Source organism: Salvelinus sp. IW2-2015, linkage group LG18 (genome assembly GCF_002910315.2).
Source record: "Salvelinus sp. IW2-2015 linkage group LG18, ASM291031v2, whole genome shotgun sequence".
In the NCBI taxonomy this organism is placed as follows: Eukaryota; Metazoa; Chordata; class Actinopteri; order Salmoniformes; family Salmonidae; genus Salvelinus; species Salvelinus sp. IW2-2015.
The window spans coordinates 55,795,407-55,820,552 of NC_036858.1; the positions used below are offsets into that span (position 1 = coordinate 55,795,407).

The window sequence follows — 25,146 nt, forward strand, 5'->3', positions numbered from 1 at the left end:
TTCTCAGTTTGGCCGGGCGGTCAGCTCTAGGAAGTCTGCTGCTTCCAAACTTCTTCCATTTAAGAATCATGGAGGCCACTGTGTTCTTGAGGGCCTTCAATGCTGCAGACATTTTTTGGTACTCTTCCACAGATCGGTGCCTCGACACAATCCTGTCTTGGAGCTCTACGGACAATTCCTTCGACCTCATGGCTTGGTTTTTGCTCTGACATGAACTGTCAACTGTGGGACCTTATATAGACAGGTGTGTGCCTTTCCAAATCATGTCCAATCAATTGAATTTGCCACAGGTGGACTCCAATCAAGCTGTAGAAACATCTCAAGGATGATCAATGTAAACAGGATGCACCTGAGCTCAATTTCGAGTCTCATAGCAAAGGGTCTGAATAATTATGGAAATAAAGTATTTCTGTATTTATTTTTTTATACATTTGCAAAAATTTCTAAAACTGTTTTTGCTTCGTCATTATGGGGTATTGCATGTAGATTGATGAGGACAAAATGTGGAAAATATCAAGGGGTCTGAATACTTTCCGAATGCACTGTATGTCTGAAAATGTTATGTCCGGTTGGAGCACCAACCTGTGTGTTCCAAATGGGACCCTATTCCCTATGGGCCCTGGTCAAAAGCAGTGCACTATAAAGGGAATAGGGTGCCATTTTGAGACACATAGTTTCTTGAACCTTGAACCTGTTAAAACTGCTCTCCTCTCTCCTGTGGTCCTATAGGGCGGTTGATATCCTCCGGTCAGCGTCAGCCTCCAATCACATGTCTCTGATGGTTGCCAGGGACGATGAAAGCAGGTAACCAAGGCTGACTTTATTTAATACATTTAATTATTTAATATATATATTTTATTTTTTCTCATCAGAAGTTTTGCCAGTCTTGGTTGAAATTATTTATACTTTGGAGCATTTAACCAATCATTTCAAACTCTTCTTAAAAGTTACAATCCTGACCTCAAAGAACAGTAAAGAAAAATGCAACACACAGTCTTGTTTGATTTGTGCTGTGTCACTGTGTGAAGGAGTTACACTATGATAATCACTGGACCTTTTTGCTCTGAGATGAACCTGAGAGACCTCAAGTGTGGAGTCTATGCTCTACTATTTTTACACTAACTTACACGCAGCTTGGCGGCTGTATTTCACATTATAGTACACCTACTGACTTTTTTTTTTTTTTTTTTTTGACAGGGAGTCAATGCTGAGACCAAGGTCTCTTTTCCAGATGAGCCCTGTATAGCACAACAGTGTGTAATATAAATACGGTCACTTCAGCATGTACTGTGTAATGACATACAGTACAATACCGTCAGATTGAAGTTATTACACTTTTAAAGAAGTATACACATAGGAGTAAAATTGGTACAGCATTCTCACTCACAGGTGCAACAAATATTGCCTCTTACAAGGCACGCCTCAAAATATGTTAAGGAGCCAGAAACAACAATACCATGCGGTCAAAAGGTTTTTGGCGTTCTAAAAATATGGTACAGTACTGTGTTCTGTGGGGTGGAATTACAGTACCTTTTGAAATACAGCAATATTCTCACAATGCACCATCATTTTACAGCATGCTGTTGTTAAACATTTTAAAATGTTTCATGGTTGATAATACCTCAAATTACTGTATAAATTACAGTTTTCCATTGCAGTGTAGTGCTTAGCCTCTGTGAGGTTGTGTGTAGTCTATGTACGGTAGGGTGCACTACATCAGAGTACTTCATCATTGTTGTCACTACTGAACGAGGCTTAATCTTGTTAGGAGCTGAGTGGTTATAAACCCCTTGATTTGTTTTTGATCAATCTAAAAATAGGGTTAATACAGTAAGAACATTAAGGGGCTTTGGTAGTGTTCGCTCATAAACAGACAAGGCGTCCCAAATGGTGCCCTATTCTAATATTGTATTATCATATATAATAATATAATGTATAATATATATATTATATATAATATACTTTTTGGAATATTATATTCCTAACCAGAGCCCTGGTCAAAAATAGTTCACTATATTGGGAATAGGGTGACAGAAACAGAGAGTTTAGGGAAGAAAGGTAGAGTGTTGCGTAACAGTGTTTGAGGCCTTGATGTATAAATAATATAATACTACATGCCATTAACAAGACGCTTTTATCCAAAGTGACTTACAGTCATGTGTGCATACATATGTCCAATGTGCAGATTCAGAAAACGGCTTATGACAAGACAGATAAAGCACATTCATTCATAGCTGCAAGGGTGTTTGTTTGCTTCTGTTTGCTTCTATTGCATTTGGCACTCTTTTCAGAATACTTCATAGTTATATTAGAATGATGCCAATGAGAGATAGCCAAAGTGATCTATAGAAACAACTAAAGTTCATCAATCAAGACTTGATCTGAAAGCAGAGCTGCTCTGAAACAGAGAGCTCAAAGCAGTGTTGTTTTTGAGACCACCTGAAGTGAGACCGATTCAAGACCAAGACTGGAGCAAATTGAGTCTGAGTCAAGACCAAGACCGGAGGGGGGGCGAGACCGAGTCAAGACCAAGACCAGAAAAATGCAAATTAAAATTCAAGACCATGATTGTAAAATGTCCAGTATTTCTGAGTTCATATTTCAGAACAACATGGATTCTTTAGACATTCAGAATAGTGAAAACATGCATGCTGAGGGAAAACTACAAATTATTACTAACCCAAACACAGTGGGGAACAATGGGCCTTCTACACCTGCAGAGGATTTATAAAATAATGATTATAATAATAATAATGATAATTATATTATTATTTTCAATGATGTTCTGATTTTATCTCTTCAGTTTTTGTTGGAAAGTGAAAAGAAGAGAAAAAAAGATCCATTCAGGAATTTCTTTGGGGGAGATAAATCTAGCTAGCTAATCTAGCTCGGCCATCAGAAGCTAGATAAAGGCACCTATTAGGGCAACATTTTGGAGTGACAGTGGAATCAACCAACCAAATTTTTTTTAACCCACTTTTTTCTCCCCAATTTCATGGTATCCAATTGTTAGAAGTTACTGTCTTGTCTCATCGCTACAACTCCCGTACGTGCTCGGGAGAGACGAAGGTCGAGAGCCATGCGTCCTCCGAAACACAACCCAACACAGCGTGCATCCAACCCGGAAGCCAGCCGCACCAATGTGTCGGAGGAAACACCGTACACCTAGTGGCCTGGTCAGCATGCACTGCGCCCGGCCCGCCACAGGAGTCGCTAGTGCACGATGATACAAGGATATCCCTACCGGCCAAACCCTCCCTAACCCGGACGACGCTAGGCCTATTGTGCGTCGCCCCATGGACCTCCCGGTCGCGGCCAGCTGCGACAGAGCCCTGGCTTGAACCCAGAGTCTCTGGTGGCCTTAGACCACTGCGCCACCCGGGAGGCCCTCAACCAACCACATTTTGACTTAATGGGTTGGACCATTTTTACGAAAACACATGGAATATTATGCCCTCTTGAAGGCAAGCAGGTCACTGCACAATAGCTAGTGCAGGTGTTATCAAAAATGATGTTGCTAATTTGTTAGCTTATCCCTTTTAAAGAATAACTTTAAACAATAAGTTATGTTTCAAATAAACATCATCTGGTGAGTGGAACTGTGTTTGTTATTGCATCCCGCTTGACGTTGTTAGCCATCTCTTTGAAAATAACTTATGTGTGTGAAACATTGTTGCATTTAAAGTGGAACTGACAGAATTTTAGCAACATGAAATCTTATTAAAATCTGTTCATATACATCCCCAGGAAGAATATGACAATTTCTTTTACATTTTCTGCAAGCGACCACTTAAATATGGTCACGAATGGAATTACGTATCCTAAGGCATGTGTGAAAATTCTATAGCAATATAGAGTGGGAAAGCTGACATGCGTTTGGACAATTAATAGACATTGCAGTAAATAAAACCGAATAAAAACATCTGTCTTGTCCAGGAACGGAGTCTACACAGACTATAGCCAATCAGAGCTACAGTAGGCCTTTATAAAAGCAAGACATTTGCCACACGGGCCTGCCATCATTCACTTTGAACCTTACTGTGTGTTTACAGGCAGTTGCAACAGCGCAACGTTAGATTATTAGAACGCATTCGCCAAAAGCCACAAAATATACCTGAATGGATTTCTGAAAATATGTAAACACCACGGGAGTCCTCTTACATTTGGAAACTTTACAGTACTGATCAAACAACCATGAAAAGGTATGCTCTCTCTCCCTCAGTTAAGCACATCAACAAGATCAACAACTACGCTAGCCAGAGCAAGGTGAGCTAATATCTAAAGAAGGACCATTAGATAAAGCCTCTTAAATTTTTTCAGCTAGTTGGATGTCAAATTTGCACTGATAAACGATGGGGAATTGTAGCCTCCTCATCCTTCTGCAGCTTGCCTGCCTATGCATGCTTGTCCCAACCAAGCACCCAAGCTAACTGGCTAAAGTTGGCTAGCTTGCTAGATAGCTACTTTCAGACATAAATGAGAGAACACCTCATTCTAACCATTTTACTTGCCGTAGCAGAGCTGGTTAGGCTGTTTACATGTTATCTAGAGCGTTCTTGAGTAACTATTACTTTTTTTTTTACCTGCGCTTACTGACTGTAAATAGCCAGCGTGAATTTGTGAACACAAGAGATATGCTAACTAGATAACAGTCGATCAAGTTCTTGCTATCTAACCAAATGACACCTGCATCTCTAGCTGTGTATAGCCACCGAAAAATGATATGAGGGGGAAAAGTCAGTCCCTCACCCACTCCTCCAATGGCATGGCATGACATCCTCCTAGCAGCTAGCTAGCTAGCGATCTAGCTACCATTAGGCTCCGTGTTTTTAGCTTGCTACATAAATAGATACACAAGCATATTAGCCACGTTATGACTGACTTGTGATCATTGCCCTTGCTAGTTTTATTGTATTAACATTCCCAGCATTCGTTACATTTGTCTGTTTTTGTCCAGAATATCGAGTCATTAAAACTGAAACAATGTACCAGGCCAGCTGTGATTTACAACCTGATAGCAATATTTTTTGGACTACCAAGAAATGTATTGGTGAATTATATTAATCATGCATTGAACTGCATCCATCTATTCTGCCAACAATGCTTTAGTTTACCTCATGGAACATTGAATCAAATAGAACCTATTTTTAAAACCTCTTATAAAGTTCGTTTTCTAGCATAAACTGGGAATTTGATATTTTTGACTGATATTATGATTGTTTGTTTGCAATCTGCAAAGTAGTTAAAATGCTGTCAGTTCTACTTTAAACTTCAGGTCACCAGTTACTTTGTGTGCTAAACTTGACATGCTTTTTGCAATGGGAATTAATAGTTGTAAATTTCGATTGGGAAATGTTTAATGGACGTGTTTTTGTATTCTTATGATTGGGACCTATTGGCTGATTATGTCCAAGTTTATGGACTGCTTATCCTTTAACATCATGCTGTGTGTGACTGCTGTCTTTCCTTCGGCCCTATGCAGTGGTGTAGTGGTGCCTGGAGAAGTGGGTATACTCACATTTTGCCATAAAGTTCCCAAACGGCCAGCCTAGTGAAGGAATGGCACCCTGTGTGAAAAATCCTATGTTTTCCTATGTTTTTTCAATTTTATTTCCACTCTCAAAATCACAGGTATTGAAAAAATTTGACCATACATTTTCTATATATTTTTTCTAAGTCCACAACAATACCACAAACAACATCAATCAGGTTGGGTGCGCCTGGCTCCCCTGTGGGTGAGCCTTCTGTCCCAGGCCCATCCATGTCTACGCCCCTGATGCACAACGCATGATGACAATTGTGCATCAAAAATAGCCTACTAACCAACACTTTGCACGAAACTTTTTCAATACCTGGTTTGCATACTGGTATATATAAATTCCTACCCTACCGGCTACCGATGTCATTCTTCTGTGAGCTGCACACTTGCTGCCTGATGATGATATTCCGTTGAAACTAGGCTTTGTGTGCGGCGCGCATGTGAATATACAGTATTTCACGTCCTTTGCGATTGTGAAGGCTACTTTGTGCAAAGTCGTATACCTCCACTACACTACTTTGATATGCATCAGTAAGGATTAAGAAGTGAGTTTACGCAAAGCCCACTGAAAAAAAGTGGGTATATGGTTTATAGCTGCTTAGACCTTCCACTAACGTTACACCATTTTGTGTTTTACAAAAAGTGTATTCTCCTACATGTGTGCGCTGATATTACGGTTGCTTTCTTTTTATAATCACGAATCTGTCTCAACCTGAAGGCCTGGTCTCGGGAAGAAATTATGAGTCCTTATTGTCAGAGACCGAGTACAAATGTATCGACACCCCGAGACAAGACCGAGACACTCAATATGTGGTCTCGAGACCGGACTACAACACTGGCTCAAAGCCAGGTCAGTAATATTTCCTCAGAATGCTGTGATGAGTCATTCAGTTGGTTACAGTTAAACAATTCCCTAGCATCCTCTGTGACTAGTTCTAACTGCTGAGGAAAGGTCTCCGTCCTCTGTCTCTCTCTCCTGTCACGTCTCACCCTGTCTTGAACACCGGGCCTGACATAAAGGGACCTGGCACTTTGCTAGGCTCTGTGCTTTTCATTGTTTGTCAGCCACGTTAGTCACACCCAACGGCCCAACCGCCAGACAGATACAAGCTGACATATTAGGGACAGAAGACTGTCTGTCTGTCTGTCTGCCGGGCCCATTATGTCCTGAAGTGGACCCTTCTCTTCCAGACAAAAACAAGGTGAAGAACCTACAGATTAGATAAACTAGAATGACAGTCTCATTCACGTTGCACAAAAAGAGTTGAGTAAACCACACCCCAAAATATTCAAATGAGCTGCCACCCCTACATTTGAATTATCACGAAAAGATGAAAGAACCCGTTTCTGAAGGGCAACCAACCACTCCACTCAATGGGCAACCAAGGGCTCAATGGGTTCTTTGGGTCAGTATGGTTCCACAAAGAACTCTCAAGGAACCCTCATCTTTTAGTGTCTATGGCACAAAACTGAATCCCAGATCAGACAGTTGGTGGCAAGAGGTCAATCCCTCTCTCCAAGACATACTTATTAGGTTATGGCTGGGCTCCAAGCACCTAGACTCTTTACCTGAACTCTTAAGACAGTAGACTCTTTACTGCAAGATTAAACTGGATTAGCAGCCTAATCTGATATAGCTCAAATAATCCTAATCTCAACCACTGACAAAGAAGTCACTTTTAATGAGTCCGCGCCCGTCAGATGTCACTGGGAATCAATGTCTCTCTGACCATGGGAGGGAGACAGAGATCTACTGCACTGTTTCTATGGGTAAATTGATAGTGTGGGTCTGTGTTTGTGTGTGTCTTCCAGGCGGGAGTTCATAGAGTTGATGAATAAGTATGGTTCTCAAAGCAGTTTTAAAGGAAGCTCAGGGAGAGTCTCCCCTACACAGCTTTCTACAGGTGAGTTTCTGTACCTAGGACCTTTGTATCCCAAATGGCTCCCATTTGGGAAAAGGGCCCTCTTTTGAAGGTAGTGGACTATATGGTGCCATTTGGGACTCATCCACTGTACCTAAGACCTGGTTATCCCCCGTTCCCCTCCTCATCTCCATGTAACACTATAGTCTCTTAACCATTATCTTCCTACTTTCACACTCCTTCTAATTCTCATTAATTTACCCTTTCACAATCCTTACTCTCATCCATATTCACAATTGTTTTCACCTTCTCCAACTGAGTGCTGGCACAGCTCCTCTCGCAATCCGCCTCCCTCTCCAAACATCCTTTCACCGACACTCAAATTCAACACGGCATTATTTAAAATAATAGAGCACTGAATCCTACCTTGAGATATGCATGAGAACTTTGGGCAACAATGTGGCTAACATGTGTAGGTGTTTCTCTATGCTAATCAAAAGAGCTGTTTTTACACCTCACAATGTGTGATTCATTATTGGCTCCTGTACCAATGTCTGTCATCGATCGGAAGTAACAAACCCCTTCTCTGTCTGTGTCTGTCTGTCTCTATCCTTCTCACTCCTTAACCCCCTTTCTCTCCGCTCCATTCTCTTTCTGTCCCTGCCCCCCCTCTCTTCCTCTCTCTCTCTCTGCTCTCTCTCTCCCTCTCTTCAGGAGGCAAGACAGACACGGCCTCCTCCTCTTCCTCTTCTAGATCTACCAGTCCCACCAGCCAGCTCCTCAGCCCTAAAGAGGGGGTCACAGCACCCCCTTATACCCCTGGACCCCTCTATACCACTGGGCCCCCCTATACATCGAACCCTAACACAACCCCTACACAACACGTCTTCAACAAGTATGTGTCAGTCAGAAATAGAATTAGACAGTTGAAGCACCGGGAATATTGCACTTGTTGTCACTGTCTGTTTGTCCTCATAATTTAAAATCCAGACAGAAGGTTTTTTCCAAAGAACCAGATAGATATATGGCCAGGTTATATCTCCCTGATGTCCTTGTGTCACTAAGATAGATTGAAAGGTTGTAACAGTTTATCCTTGATATCCTTTTATATAAGATCTAGTTGTGTAACACAAAACAATATATTGAATGTGTGCATGCTGCTGAACAGTCACGTTGCTCTCTGACAGAAGAGAAACCCTCACATTTATAGAAGGAGAGAGATAAAGAGACAAATACAAAGGAAGAGATATTTGTTCAGGGACAGCCTGAATGAAACCTGTATGTTTATTTAATCATGCTCACAGTCTGTGTGCTAGTCTGAGATACTGCCCACTCTCACTTCCTCTTCCTCTCTCCCTGACTGCCCCTTTCTATCTTTCTCTTTTTCCCTGCCCTATTTTATACATATCTCTCTCTCTCTCTCTCTCTCTCTAGCGACAGCGTCATTCAGTTGATATGCGTCTCAAAGGGAACAGGCCTGGGCCTCATCATCAACGGCGGAGCTAACCGAGCCGAGGGACCAATGGTGTTGATTCAGGAAATAATACCTGGAGGAGACTGCCAGAGGGTGACTTGTCACTATGTTTAACTTTTGATACAGGGGGAATCAGGTGTTATTCATGGGGTTTTGTGGGAAGACAAAGTGTGAGACAGGAAAAATATGTGTTGGTTCAACTGACAATGACCATGTTTTTTATAGTCAAACTATAGGCTAATGAACTAATGATTTTCTCTATCTGCATTCCAGGACGGTAGACTACAGCCAGGAGATCAGCTGGTGTCGATTAATAAGGAGTCGTTAATTGGAGTGACCTATGAGGAGGCTAGAAGTATCCTGACACGCACCAAACTCAGGTGGGGCGCACCTGTATGACTTTACCTGAATATGTATTGACAGGATAAACCTCCTGAGGTCTACCACCTTGTTTTCAAGGGGTTCCTGTATAAAGATACAGTAGAAGAAGAGTAAACACGTTCATCTCTACTGTAGTAATTGTGTGAACTGTAACCTAGGATGCGTTCATGGCATCCTATTCTTTAAATAGTGCACTACTTTTGACTTGATCCCTTTGGGACCTGGTAGAAAATAGTGCCATTTGGGATGTATCCCTATTTACTACATTACAAGTATTCCAATCCATTCTCATTTCTCTGTCCTTCTTCAGACCAGACCCTACGGTGGAGATAGCATTTATGAGACACAGGTCTTCCTCCAGCTCTGCTTCCTCCAGCAGTGGCCCCCAGAGCCCTATCACCCCCCAGGGCCCAGTCAGCGGAGCCCCCGCAGTGCCCCCCATCAGGAGAGAGACCCTGGCCGTGCTGGGGGCCCTGCCTCCCCCTGCATCACTGCTCCAACACAGGAGAACCACACTCCCTGCAGCCCTCCCTGGGGTTCCCCTGGTGGTGCCCAAGATCACCTCCACCCCCAACCCCGCCAGCGAGGCCCTGCCATCTGTCAACCTTAGCCAGGTTAGTGGCTGAGGCTCGAACACACGTTCAACGCACACACACCCACACACACCAGTCTTCTGTGAATATGGTTATTCCTCCTATATGGTATTAATGGTTGATGTGGTTGGTGTGGTTTGTGTGGTTGTGTCCTGCAGGTTCGAATGAGAACAGAACAGACGTGTGTCTCCTCCCCCCGTCAGAGTCCCAGCACCACAGATGCCAAGCCTGGTGAGAAATCTGTCTACTTCTCTATCATCTCTGTGTCTCTCTTTCTCTCTGTCTTTCGCTCCTCCAATTATTTCTCTCTCCCTCTCTCTCTCTCAGCCTCTCTCTCTTAGCCTTTCTTTCTCTCAGCCTCTCTCTCTCTCTCCTTCTTTCTTCTTCTCTCCCTCTTTGTCTCACCTTCACATTTGCCTCTGGGCTAATATAACTATTCTGACATTTCTTAAAGCAGCAAGACCAGAAAGTTGTTGATGTACATTTGGGAACATGGTGTCCCATGGCTTTAAGACATGTTCCAGTCCCACCCTTACATACAGTACACCTACACTTTGAATGCATCCCAAATGGCACTCTATTCCCTATGTAGTGCACTAATTTTGATCAGGGCCCATAGGGCTCTGGTAAAAGGTACTGTACTATATAGGGTATAGGGTGCCCTTTGGGACTCACACCTCCAGGTGGGAACTATACTGGGAAACTGGTCACAGCAGGTGGTAAAGAAGAGATAATAGTAAAATGAGGGTGTGCCTTTTAGCCCTTATCTCTCTCCAGAGGACAGAGCCATGTCATGAACTCAGTCAGTGAGTCAGGCAAACAACCAGCCCAAGTAATGATGTGACCTATACTTGAAACCTACATTTGAAACCAGTTCTAACATGATATCTTGTCAAGCACACACGCACACCTCGCTCCACGTATGTCTCTGTGTAATTTCAAGGGTTCACAACTGTTCTGTGCGTTGGTGTGTATCTGTTCTGTGTTATTGTTCTAGGCAGTTTTACTTCACTGAGCTGGGTTGTACAGTTCTAAAGAAATGTACTCTGCTCTACTCTGTTCTATACCACTCTAAGCAGTTCAAAGCAATTCTGCAAGGTTATGTGGGGTACCAAAGTTCCCCCTCGTGAGAAAATGAAGTATATTCTATTCTGCTCTATACTGCCCTATGTTGTCTTCTAGAGTTGGCCATATGAGCCCTGGTCAAAAGTAATGCACTATATAGGGAATAGGGAGCCATTTGGGAACCCAAACTCTGATAAATATATCAGACACTGTTGCGTTGGTACATAGAGAAGATACACAGGAAATTATCCAGTCTAAAAAATATTCAATTTCACACTGAGAGTGTTACTATTTGAATAAGGCTTTACACTTAGCAGTGTGTTAATGTAACACTTCCGGTGCATATATGGGTCCACAGACTCAACATTTTCAGTGTTGATTTAACTCTGTTTGTTTTTTAGCACTGGAGATTTGGCTGTGTAGACTGGTAGGACAGATGTAGCGTGGTGTGGCGTGCAGCCAGGAAGGAGGAGATCGAGTGAGGCGGGAGACGCTTCATCTGAATGTGTCAAAACAAGACATGTCTATTAGGTGGAAAAAGGCTAATCTGGCCTTGGATGTCTAGTCTACACAGTCTAGGGGACATTTTGTCCCACACTTGGACCTGGAGGTGTCAAAAACAAGACACTGTCATCTTCCGGATGGAATCCCTTCTCAGAATAATGTTCTTTGTGCAGCTTTGGTATGATGATGAGTGGGGAACCAGGGGAAACCCAGGGAGGGCTGTCTGGATGTTCTGTGTTGCTCAACATGTTAATGATCAGTTGATACAGAGATGTGAATGATTGGCACATAGGCTTCCTTCAAGTGTTGCCCAACATGTTAATGTTCAGTTGGTGCAGCCATATAATCAGATATGACTCCTGTGCACACATTTTAAATGTTTACTGCATTTGTCAACGTAACCTAAAACTGTTTTACATACATTGTCTACCTTCTTTACCTATACTAATTACCTGAACTACCTCGATTCACCACTTCCAAACTTTCAATTTGTTATAATAATAATAACAACATATACCATTTAGCAGATGCTTTTATCCAAAGTGACTTAGTCGTGCTTGCATACATTTTACGTTCAGGTGGTCCCGGGAATCAAACCCATTATCCTACCGTTGGAAACGCCATGCTCTATCAACAGAGCTACAGAGGACTATATCTGTATCTGTCTGTCAGAGGACTGTACAAAGGACTGCATCTGTCTATCATCTTGCTATGTCGTGAGCTTGGTAGATTTTTAACAAATATAATGTGGGGGTTTGAAAAGCTGTGAAGCAGAGCCGTCCATCAGAATAGTAATTTCCTCCCTCGTTCTTTCTGTCTATTTCTCCTCTGTGCCTTTCTCGCTAATTATGCCTCGCTCCAGACTCTGTGATACTGTCTGTTTACACCTGTAGCTCACCTGGGGTGCGTTCAGTTCACTTAAACGTTTGCTACATCGCTGAGCGTTTTTAACTGAACGACACATTTCCCCCAAACTTTCTTGTACTGAAAAGACGTTGAGATACGTTGGGTCCTTTTGGTGGGTGTGCTGGGGTGTGGCTTGAAGCAACGAGTGATGCATTTAAAGAGCAAGGGTGCATTTTGAACCCATAACCCAACCCCTCCCCATTTTTCAACTGGTCGTTCAGTTCAGTACCGTTTTCGTTGAACGTTCTATTACACTTTTATGTACTGAACGCAGCCCTGTTCTCTCTCTCTCTCTCTCTCTCTCATATATATATATATATATATATATGTAAATGCAATAAACATAAGTCATAAACATCAAAGAAGAGATACATTAACACCTCACCTGTGTCCCGATACTCAGAATCCTACCCTGCCTGTCAGCCAAACAGCATCCAGCACACACCACACAGGAAGTGCTCCCTCAGCTCCATCAGTCGCCTCAAACTGGAGAGGCTGGAGCAGGTCAGTGTGTGTGTGTGCGTGGATGTGGAAGTTTGTGTATTTGTTAGCGTGTATTGGTGAACTGTACGGTCAGGTCCATAATGATTGGCACACTTGATAAAGAGCAAAAAATACTAAATAAAAATGACAAATAATGAGCTATATTGTATGCACATAAAGATGTTATACTAATACAATAGTTCAGAGAAAGAGCTTTTGTTTAACAAATAATAACTGTATGACTCACAGGAGGCTGGTGGCACCTTAATTGGGGTGGACGGGCTTGTGGTAATGGCTGGAATGTAATGAGTGTAATGGTATCAAGCACATAGTTTCTATGTGTTTGATACCATTCCATTCGCTCTGTTCCTGCCATTATTATGAGCCGTCCTCCCCTCAGCAGCCTCCACTGGTATGACTGTATGTGCCTGTACCTGAGGATTTGTGAGTATGTGTGTAGGAATGTTTGTGATTGTCTTGGTGTGTCTGTAGATGTCTGTGTACAGTATGGATGTGGTTTGATGCTAGGGTCATTGCAGTGTAATGCTTGTGTTGACTTTGACCCCTCCCTGCAGAGGCACTGCTCAATAAGCTATTACTGCTGCTGGCCAGTCATTTGCTCTGGCCTAATCAAATGGATGCCTACACTCTTAGAAAAAAATGTGCTATCTAGAACCTAAAAGGATTCTTTGGCTGTGCCCATAGAAGAACCCTTTTTGGTTCCAGGTAAAACCCTTTTGGCTTCCACGTAAAACCCTTTCCACAGAGGGTTCTACCTGGAACCCTTTTTTCTAAGAGTGTACAGTCAAGCCAATGTGCATGTTACTGTGTGTGTGTGCGCACGCGTTGTGGTGCATGTTGTCCAAGCTGCTCCAATCCCTCTCCCACAACATCATTGCAAAATCACATTCAGCATGCTCAGTCACACTAGGTGTGCGTGTGTTTACTACTCTGTGTGTGTAGTCATGTGTGTATAAATGTGTGAGGGTAGGGTGTGTGTCTTTGATACGGTGTGTGTAAACTCTGTGTGTGTGTGTGTGTGTTGGCAGGCTCTGGATGCATTAGGACTGAATCCTACGGAGGCACAGAGACAGACGTTGAGGGCCAGACTGCGAACAGACCCTGCTGGGACCGTGGCCTACGCAGGTAAGACTACACTTCACCATAACCTTACCTGATCCTAACTCTAACTCTAAGCCTGCTGGGACCGTGGGCCTACGCAGGTAAGACTACACTTCACCAAAACCTTACCTGATCCTAACTCTAACCCTAAGCCGCCTGGGACCGTGGCCTACACAGGTAAGACTACACTTCACCATAAAACCTTACCTGATCCTAACTCTAACCCTAAGCCTGCTGGGACCGTGGCCTACGCAGGTAAGACTACACTTCACCAAAACCTTACCTGATCCTAACTCAACCCTAAGCCTGCTGGGACAGAGGCCTACGCAGGTAAGACTACACTTCACCATAACCTTACCTGATCCTAACTCTAACCCTAAGCCTGCTGGGACAGAGGCCTACGCAGGTAAGACTACACTTCACCATAACCTTACCTGATCCTAACTCTAACTCTAAGCTTGCTGGGACCGTGGCCTACGCGGTAAGACTACACTTACCATAACCTTACCTGATCCTAACTCTAACCCTAAGCTTACTGGGACCGTGGCCTACGCAGGTAAGACTACACTTCACCATAACCTTACCTGATCCTAACTCTACCCTAAGCCTGCTGGGACCGTGGCCTACACAGGTAAGACTACACTTCACCATAACCTTACCTCACCATAGCTCTAACCCTGCTCTGACCGTGGCCTACACAGGTAAGACTACACTCCACCATAACCTTACCTGACCCTAACTATTATTCTACGCAGGCAAGATAACCCCTTACCTTACCTGACCCTTAACCATACACAGGTAACACAGATCATCTCCAGCTATATCTAATCTATACTGTAAAAAGTGGGACGGAGCTGTTGTTCATCTGAAGTGCTTTTTCTGATCGGTATGATCCAAAAAATTGAATGAAAGCTTCTAAATTGCTTTTGTTAAGTTCCCCAATAAGAAACCAAAAATCGTCGCTCAACAGAAATAGGGAACTACCAAATGATGTTGAAAACCAGAACGAAACAGGTGGGGGTTTAAAATTGGTTCTGAAAGGCATCCATGGGGGTGCCTACAGACTGGATTCTGACCAAGCAAACTTGAGTCGGGTCTTAACACACACCCAGTAGATTTGCCTGATATCAGAAACTAAAGGAAAAGAAAACCCACACCAACTTAGGTAGGGGAGTGCAAATAACCGTGGAGCAAACCAAGCAGGTGAGACAAGATAAAACTTAAAAAGGAGGAGCTCTTCCAACATCTCTCATGCTAACCGGAGCACTGGGCCAGCATGGGAAACTAACGACTAACTAACCAGGCGACAGGGGTAACACATCCTGACCAACGAGGAGGATTCCAATCAAGGCAAACCACACCCAACAAAACCAACATCGAAATCGAAAACCAAATCAATCAAAAGCCTATAACACTTTCAACACCTCATGTGCATTCACATTGAATAGTGGTGGGTGCAATGTAGCGGCGGCAGCCTACCAGAAGAGATGGAGGCATGGCCTATTGAAGGGGGGGTGGCCTTCACTTAATTGTTTGGCCACCCTTGAGAGTGAATGTCATTCCAGGTAATGTGTTCTGTTGAGATTATTTTTTTTATTGTTATAATGTTCACTGCCTGCACTGAATCTTAAATTACAGTACATCTGTGTAAGTATTGTGATACTAAAGAGCCTGGGAAGGTTTCCATTGAGATGGTCACCATTTGGTTACAATATTGTAATATTGTAACCAGATAAAGTGAAACTTCACCGTTAGACATTATTTGGGGTGTTGTTCCAGTCTCCCTACATAATTATGATTGATGAGAGGCGTTTCAGACATAATTATGCACCATAGTGGTATTTGTTTATTTTCACACTGGGAGAGGTCAACCAATTACGTCATCGGTTGATTGAGCCTGCTGTCTGATCTAAAAAGGAATGAGGTCGAGTTTTGTAGAAATTATTGTGGCCTTTGTGTTCACCGATTGGAATAAAAACGCTTGCAGTGAGTAGATATGGTTGGCCTTCAATAGAGCCATTGGACTTGTCTCAACGATGTTCTTATATGCCACGACATTGCAGGATATCTAGGTTGACACGTTTTACCTGGCTTTGTAAAGACTGCAGCCTGACGGTAGCCCTAGTTCCTTGTCCAATTGTGTTCCCACCCTCAAAGGCAGGCTTTTAAAAACAGGGGCAGTACTAGTTTCTATGGGTTCACAGAAGCCATGTTAACGTGCACTGTCTATCCAAGATGGCTAAATAATTACAATGGCTGCTTCTGATGATTCCTCTTTCCAAGAAGAGCTGGACGACAAAACAGTCTTTGATTTTCTTTTACATCGGGACATATAGTGCTATTCATTTGAGCTGTAATATACTGAAGCAGAGTTGAGAGAGAGAAATAGAATTGCGAATGCTGAATTGCCGGTGCAATTCAAGTCTGTGCTGCAACGAATTTGATCGCGGACAGTTCTTACTGGAGAGGGTCACTGCAAACCCCATGGATCGTGTGTGTGTGTGACAGACCATCAATGTTTCTATGCACACATGGATAGAGGGATGCTGGAAACATCCTTCAGAACTTCCCAGATTAACTGGAGACGGCAGCATAGACCAGCTGGACCAGGAGGGCAAATGACAAACGAGTAAGTTGTTTTGCTGTCGGTAAAATCTTTTTACACGAGGCAGTGTTGTTCAGTACAGTATAATTTTGTGATCGATTCGGCCATAACGGGGCTTGCTAGTACCATTACTAGCCAAGTTGAGCTAGCTAGCTTTGTTTGCTATACCCAAAATGTACTGTAGCCTAACATTATAGCTAGCTAGCCTAGCTAGCCTCAGTGCATCTCATTAGGAGCAAAACTGGATAAATGTTTTGATGGTGATGACGAAGAGTAAAGGAATGACTTTGGCTTTATGACTCAGATTAGTCTTGGAGTAACTATACCTGTGTGCTGTAGCTAACTAGCTAGCTCACATTTGTCTGTGAGATGTCTCATATTCTACACCATGCTGCTACAGTAAGAAATCAGTCATTACACAACGATTGCCCATGAAAGTCTAATAGTGTTTTTGTCATTCTCTTACAGACAATACAGATTGGTGGTTTACAGATTATTTTTGGAGTTTGTTTTACGCGGGGAGAAGCTAGGCAGAGGGTATTGAATCCCCTTGCCTGCGTGTGTTGTTGGTGCCATTCAAGCAATTTATCCCTCACATGATGGACAGTCTGTTGGATACAATGAAGTTGATGACTTAAGGGAATATGTGGAAGGTTGTTAGTGGAATTAAATAATTCCTCTAATGTACTCATTAATTAAAATCAATCTGTCTCTTTATAAGAATTTGTAAGATACTTATTAACATAAAATAGACAGGATACAGTCTTTTAAAATTAGATAATAGTATTTATTCTCGGAGCACGCTACCATTTGACCATAAACAACAGTTTATATACAAGATATGACGTCATAGGTTACAGAATAAATCTCCTCCTCCTGACCAATATAAAACAGGTTCAAAAGTTCATTCCAACTTCCCAGCGCACACACATGACACACAATATAATCTATTCTCCTGAAGGCTCACTATAATTTATTCCCACTTTAGCAGACAACTCAAGATAATGGAAGACCTAAAAAGTTACTCACTGCCTTATCTAAACATCTCAGGGCTAAGTTGGGTCAGTTCAACCATAGTTTAACGACCCTTTTTGCTTACTTTATAACCCACAGCACAAATCTCTTTCACCAAGCGTGCAGAGTTCAATTCGTTATAGTTTTATCTAAATCTAGAAATTGTTTTAGTTATTATTTACAAAATTCCTAACAAAGGTCCCATAACAACAATCTCCCATTGTATCTAAGTGGCTCCGAACACCACACTGCATCACCCAAACACACCATATGCAAGTATTCCCTTAGTAGAACTGTAGTGTTTAATATAGGCGATAGTAGTATATTTTCCTCCTACTGTATATATGTCATACATTGCCATTACTGTTCCTGCATACTGCTGTGTAAACTCATTTTGGTCACCAGAGCAAATTAACTTTGTCTTGAAAACAAGCCATGAAAGAGCAAGATAGCACCGACAGACATGACAACTCTGCTTCTAGCGCCTAAGCAACTTCGCAGTACTAGCTGGTGATGGCACCTTAGAGGCTGCTGCCCTATGTACATAGACATGGAATCACTGGTCACTTTAATAATGAACCACTAGTCAATCATGTTTACATACTGCTTTGCTCAATTCACATGTATATACTGTATTCTACTGTATTTTAGTCAATGCCACTCTGACATTGCTCCTAATATTTATATACAGTGCATTCGGAAAGTATTTAGACCCCTTGACTTTTTCCACATTTTGTTACTTTACAGCCTTATTCTAAAATGGATTAAATAATTGTTTTCCTCATCAATCTACACACAATACCCCATAATGACAAAGCGGAAACAGAAATTCCTTATTTACATAAGTATTCAGACCCTTTGCTATGAGACTCGAAATTGAGCTCAGGTGCATCATGTTTCCATTGATCATCCTTAAGATGTTTCTACAACTTGATTGGAGTCCACCTGTGGTCAGTTCAATTGATTGAAGATGATTTGGAAAGGCACACACCTGTCTATATAAGGTCCCAAAGTTGACAGTGCACCTCCTCAGGCAAGTGACCAAGAACCCAATGGTCACTCTGACAGAGCTTCAGAGTTCCTCTTTGGAGATGGGAGAACCTTCCAGAAGGACAACCATCTCTGCAGCACTCCACCATTCGGGCCTTTCCGGTAAAGTGGCCAGATGGAAGACACTCCTCAGTAAAAGGCACATGATAGCCCGCTTGGAGTTTGCCAAAAAGGCACCGAAAGGACTCTCAGACCATGAGAAACATGATTCTCTGGTCTGATGAAACCAAGATTGAACTCTTGGCCTGAATGCCAAGCGTCATGTCTGGAGGAGACCTGACACCGTCCCTAAGGTGAAGCATGGTGGTGGCAGCATCATGCTGTGGGGATGTTTTTCAGCGGCAGGGACTGGGAGACTAGTCGGGGTCGAGGGAAAGATAAACAGAGCAAAGTACAGAGAGATCCTTGATGAAAACCTGCTCCAGAGCACTCAGACTTGAAACCGATCGAACATCTCTGGAGAGACCTGAAAATAGCTGTGCAACGAGGCTTCCCATACAGCCTGACAGAGCTTGAGAGGATCTGCAGAGAAGAATGGGAGAAACTCCGCAAATACAGGTGTACCAAGCTTGTAGCGTCATACCCAAGAAGACTCAGGGCTGTAATCGCTGCCAAAGGTGCTTCAACAAAGTACTGAGTAAAGGGTCTGTATACTTATAAAAAAGTGAAATATCACATTTACATTTAATAAATAAATGTGTAAAAAATTCAGAATCTGTGTTTGCTTTATCATTATGGGGTATTGTGTGTACATTGATGAGAAGGGGGAAAAAACGATTTAATCAATTTTAGAATAAGGCTGTAGCGTAACAAAAAGTGGAAAATGTCAAGGAGTCTGAATACTTTCCAAATGCACTGTATTTCTTAATTCCATCCTTTTACTTTTAGATTTGTGTGTATTGTTAGGTATTACGGCACTTTTGGAGCTAGAAACACAAGCATTTCGCTACACCCGCAATAACATCTTCTAGATATGTGTATGTGACCAATACATTTTGATTTGTCTACTTATTTGCTACATTGACAGAGTAATGTACTGTTTTTTATAAACATCTTTACTTGCCAACAAATTAAAGTTTAAATGATACACCAACTCCCTGCATCATTTGTTTTAGCATTAAGAATGTAGTTAGTTACTTCCAAATACATTTAATGAATATCACATGAATTGATCCAGAAGTTGAAGTCAACACTTTAATGGTTTCTAATGCAGCTGGAACCATTTAGTCACTTGTCAGTACACTTGTAAAAAAATATGATATAAAACACCATTATATACATATGTACAGTTAGCAATATCTATACCACAATGCAGTTGTGAGTATACTAGGCTTTTTATATCAGTGTTTCCCAACCCTGGTCCTCGGGTACCCCCAACATTACACAGTTTTGTTGTAGTCCATGGCAAACACATCTCATTCAACTCATTGAGGGCTTGATGATTAGTTGACAAGTTGAATCAGGTGTGCTTGTCCAGGGTTAAAATACAATCGTGTACTGTTGGGGGTGCTCGAGGACCAGTGTTGGGCAACAATGTTCTATATTACATTACAACATCAGTCTAACTGAATATATATGAGGTGTTGGCAAAATGTTCTTCGGCTGGTGATGTACCAGTCAAAAGTTTGGACACACCTACTCATTCAAGGGTTTTTCTTTATTTTTACTATTTTCTACATTGTAGAATAACAAGGAAGACATAAACTATGAAACAACACATACGGAATCATGTAGTAACCAAAAAAGTGTTAAAAAAATGAAAATATATTTTAGATACTTCAAAGTAGCCACCCTTTTCCTTGATGACAGCTTTGCAAGCTCTTGGCATTCTCTCAACCAGCTTCATGAATGCTTTTCCAAGAGTCTTGAAGGAGTTCCCACATATGCTGAGCACTTGTTGGCTGCTTTTCCTTCACTCTGCGGTCCAACTCATCCCAAACCATCGCAATTGGGTTGAGGTTGGGTGATTGTGGAGGCCACGTCATCTGATGCAGCACTCCATCACTCTCCTTATTGGTCAAATAGCCCTTATTCAGCCTGGAAGTGGGTTGGGTCATTGTCCTGTTGAAAACAAATGATAGTACCACTAAGCCCAAACCAGATGGGATGGCGTATCGCTGCAGAATGCTGTGGTAGCCATGCTGGTTAAGTGTGCCTTGAATTCTAAATAAATCACAGACAGTGTCACCAGCAAAGCACCCCCACACCATCACACCTTCTCCTCCATGCTTCACGGTGGGAACTACACATGCGGAGATCATCCGTTCACCTACACTGCATCTCACAAAGACATGGCGGTTGGAACCAAAAATCTCAAATTTGAACTCCAGACCAAAGGACAGATTTCCACCGGCCTAATGTCCATTGCTCATGTTTCTTGGCCCAAGCAAGTCTCTTCTTATTATTGGTGTCCTTTAGTAGTGGTTTCTTTGCAGCAATTCGACCATGAAGGCTTGATTCACGCAGTCCTTTCTGAGGCTGGTAACTAATGAACGTATCCTCTGCAGCAGAGATAACTCTGTGTCTCCCTTTCCCGTGGCGGTCCTCATGAGAGCCAGTTTTATCATAGCACTTGATGGTTTTTGCGACTGCACAAAGTTCTTGAAATGTTCCGGATTGACTGATCTTCATGTCTTAAAGTAATGACTCTCTGCTTATTTGAGCTGTTCTTGCCATAATATGGACTTGGTCTTTTACCAAATAGGGCTTTCTTCTGTATACCACCCCTACCTTGTCACAACACAACTGATTGGCTCAAACGCATTAAGAAGGAAAGAAATTCCACAAATTAAGTTTTAAGAAGGCACACCTGTTAATTGAAATGCATTCCAGGTGACTACCTCATGAAGCTGGTTGAGAGAATGCCAAGACTGGCTAATCTCAAATCTCAAATATATTTTTATTTGTTGAACATGTTTTTGGTTACTACATGATTCCATATGTGTTATTTCATAGTTTTGAGGTCTTCACTATTATTATACAATGTAGGAAATAGTAACAATAAAGAAAAACCCTTGAATGAGTAGGTGTGTCCAAACGTTTGACTGGTACTGTATATACACTGCTCAAAAAAATAAGGGAACACTAAAATAACACATCCTAGATCTGAATGAATGAAATATTCTTATTAAATACTTTTTTCTTTACATAGTTGAATGTGCTGACAACAAAATCACACAAACATTATCAATGGAAATCAAATTTATCAACCCATGGAGGTCTGATTTTGAGTCACACTCAAATTAAAGTGGAAAACCACAACTGCAGGCTGATCAACTTTGATGTAATGTCTCCTTAAAACAAGAAAATGAGGCTCAGTAGTGGTGTGGCTCCACGTGCCTGTATGACCTCTCCATGGCCTGGGCATGCTCCTGATGAGGTGGCGGATGGCTCCCTGAGGGATCTCCTCCCAGACCTGGACTAAAGCATCCGCCACACTCCTGGATCTGTGGTGAACCGTGGCGTTGGTGGATGGGAGCGGCGAGACATGATGTTCCCGATGTCTCAATTGGATTCAGGTCGTGGGGAACGGGCAGGCCAGTCCATAGCATTAATGTTCCTCTTGGAGGAACTGCTGACACACTCCAGCATCAGGTCTGAGTGTCTTGCATTAGGAGGAACCCAGGGCCAACGCAACCAGCATATGGTCTCACAAGGGGTCTGAGGATCTCACCTCGGTACCTAATGGCAGTCAGGCTACCTCTGGGAGCACATGGAGGCTGTGGAGGCCCCACAAAGAAATGCCACCCACACCATGACTGACCCACCGCCAAACCGGTCATGGTGGAGGATGTTTGGTAGGCAGAGTGAAGTTCTCCAACGGCGTTCACACTCTGTACTCTTCACATGTGCGTTGAACCTGCTTTTATCTGTGAAGAGGCAGGGCGCAGTGGCCGAATTTGCCAATTTGTGTTCTCTGGAAATGCAAAGTCCTGCAGTGTTGGGCTGTCATAACCCACCTGCTTGGAATCGGCTGCCTCATACAGCTCATGGAGTCTGTTTCTTGACGTTGACGCAGACACATGCGCATCTTGTGGCTGCTGGAGTCATTTTGCAGGGCTTCGGGCATGGCTCCTTCCTTTGACAAAGCGGAGGTACGTCTTGTGCTGGTTGTTGCCCTACGCTCTCCAGCTCGTGAGTATGGCCTGTTCCTGGTAGCCTCCATGCTCTGGGAAGTTAAGCGACAGACACAGCAATCCTTCTGCCAACGCTCGCCTTGATCGTCCCATCGCGAGCTGGCTGCACCTACCTGAGGCCACTTGTGTGGGTGCTTGTAGACTCGTCTCTGCTACCCACTTAGAGTGAAAGCCACGGCAGCATTCAAAAGTGACAAACATCAGCCGGGAAGCGAGGAATGAGAAGTGGTCTGTGGTCACCACCTGCAGAACCACTCCTTTATTGGGGGTGTCTTGCTAATTGCCTATAATTTCCACCTGTTGTCTATTCCATTTGCACAACAGCATGTGAAATTTATTGTCAATCAGTGTTGCTTCCTAAGTGGACAGTTTGAGTTCACAGAAGTGTGATTGACTTGGAGTTACATTGTGTTGTTTAAGTGTTCCCTTTATTTTTTTGAGCAGTGTATTATTTTGTATTTATGTTATTTATTAACTTTAACCAAAGGGGAAAGGTAAGTTGCGTGTTGAAAGAAATAGGTTGCAACTAGGTTTGTTAGTAATCAAACATAAAAGTCGGCATTGAATCATATATATTTGGTTTCAACTAGGGTTGCTAAATTCCGGGAACTTTCAATAAATTCCCTGGTTTCCCAGCAATCCTGGTTGGAGATCTGTGGATTTCCTGCTTTTTCCCTTCTTATTCTGGGATTCCTCCAACCGGGATTTCAGGAAAACCAGGGAATTTATTGAAAGTTCCTGTAATTTTTCAACCCTAGTTTCAACAATTATATATATATATTTTAAATGAGAACCTAATTGAAAACTAGCTGATGCAAAAAAATGTAATTGATCCAGAGTAATTTTTTACAGTTGTACCCTCATTTTAACCCTGATCTTTATGCTGACTCTAACTTGAACACATCCAACATTACACTAGCTCCTTAACCTTTACCTTAGCTTTCTAACGCTGACATTTACTGTACCTTACCACTTTACCTTAGCTAACCCGTTCACTATCTGTGGTCGTGTTCTCCTGCTCAGACGTTGCATGCATCAACCCATGATTGCATGTCATTTCATTGACTGTGCCGTCGGGCACCAGATTGCTATAACATATAATGTGGTTAGTTGATACGTAAAATACTTATCCAGGTATTGTAAGATCTGGCATGTGTCAGCAACCACATGAAAAAATACTACAGTTTACTATAGAATACTACAGCACTTACTATAGAATTCTATAGTAAATTGTACAATATAATCCCTACAGGTTATGCAAAAGAGCAGAAGTGCTGAATTATCTGTTCAGACCCCAGTCCTACCTACAGGTTGTGGAACATTTGATCTTTTAGTATTTCTCCAGTAGGTTTCCAGAGGGAGAAAGCCTCCGCTTTTGTGTCAAAGATAATACAACAAAAACACGATAGTAAATACTACAGTAATGCCTGAAAAAACACCACAGTAAATACTGTAGGGTAGTACAGTCTGCATAAACACTACAGTTAAATACTGCAGTATACTACAATGTACAAAAACACTACATTAATTACTATAGTATATACTACAGTTTTCTTTACTACAGTATGTATACAATAGTTACCTGTAACTACTACAGTATACTACAGTAAATACCACAGTATCCGGAAAAACATTACAGTGAATACAACAGTCAAGTATGCGAAAGCACTACAGTGAATACTATAGTATTTATACCATAGTATACTTCTAGTATTTTTTCATGTGGGTTATCTTGACCACACTGATTTTATTGAAAGAGGACATTATAATAAATGTTCTTTCATCCAGAGAACTGCCTCTACAATACATACAGTTGAAGTCAGAAGTTTACATACACCTTWGCAAAGTACATTTAAACACATTTCTTTCACAATTCCTGACATTTAATCCAAGTAAAAATTCCCTGTRTTAGGTCAGTTAGGATCACCACTTTATTTTAAGAATGTAAAATGTCAGAATAATATTAGAGAGAATGATTTATTTCAGCTTTTATTTCTTTCATCACATTCCCAGTGGGTCAGAAGTTTACATACACTCAATTAGTATTTGGTAGCATTTCCTATAAATTGTTTAACTTGGGTCAAACGTTTTGGGTAGCCTTCCACAAGCTTCCCACAATAAGTTGGGTGAATTTTGGCCCATTCTCCGCCAGAGCGGTGTAACTGAGTCAGGTTTGTAGGCCTCCTTGCTTGCACACACTTTTTCAGTTCTGCCCACACATTTTCTATAGATTGGTCAGGGCTTTGTGATGGCCACTTCAATACCTTGACTTTGTTGTCCTAAAGCCATTTTGCCACAACTTGAGAAGTATGCTTGGAGTCATTGTCCATTTGGAAGACCCATTTGCAACCAAGCTTTAACTTCCTGACTGATGTCTTGAGATGTTGCTTCAATATATCCCACATATTTTTC

General features: G+C 42.1%; 1 protein-coding gene across 1 annotated transcript in view; it reads left to right on the forward strand.

Annotated features, from left to right (window-relative positions):
* Positions 1–25,146, forward strand: part of stxbp4 (syntaxin binding protein 4) — a 58,250-nt gene that overhangs the window by 6,415 nt on the left and 26,689 nt on the right. Inside the window, exons 5-13 of the mRNA XM_070448726.1 lie at positions 730–804; positions 7,352–7,443; positions 8,116–8,296; positions 8,836–8,968; positions 9,149–9,255; positions 9,567–9,870; positions 10,008–10,080; positions 12,728–12,840; positions 13,857–13,953. Of these exons, the coding sequence (XP_070304827.1) occupies positions 730–804; positions 7,352–7,443; positions 8,116–8,296; positions 8,836–8,968; positions 9,149–9,255; positions 9,567–9,870; positions 10,008–10,080; positions 12,728–12,840; positions 13,857–13,953 (1,175 nt within the window). The remainder of the gene's footprint in view (positions 1–729; positions 805–7,351; positions 7,444–8,115; positions 8,297–8,835; positions 8,969–9,148; positions 9,256–9,566; positions 9,871–10,007; positions 10,081–12,727; positions 12,841–13,856; positions 13,954–25,146) is intronic.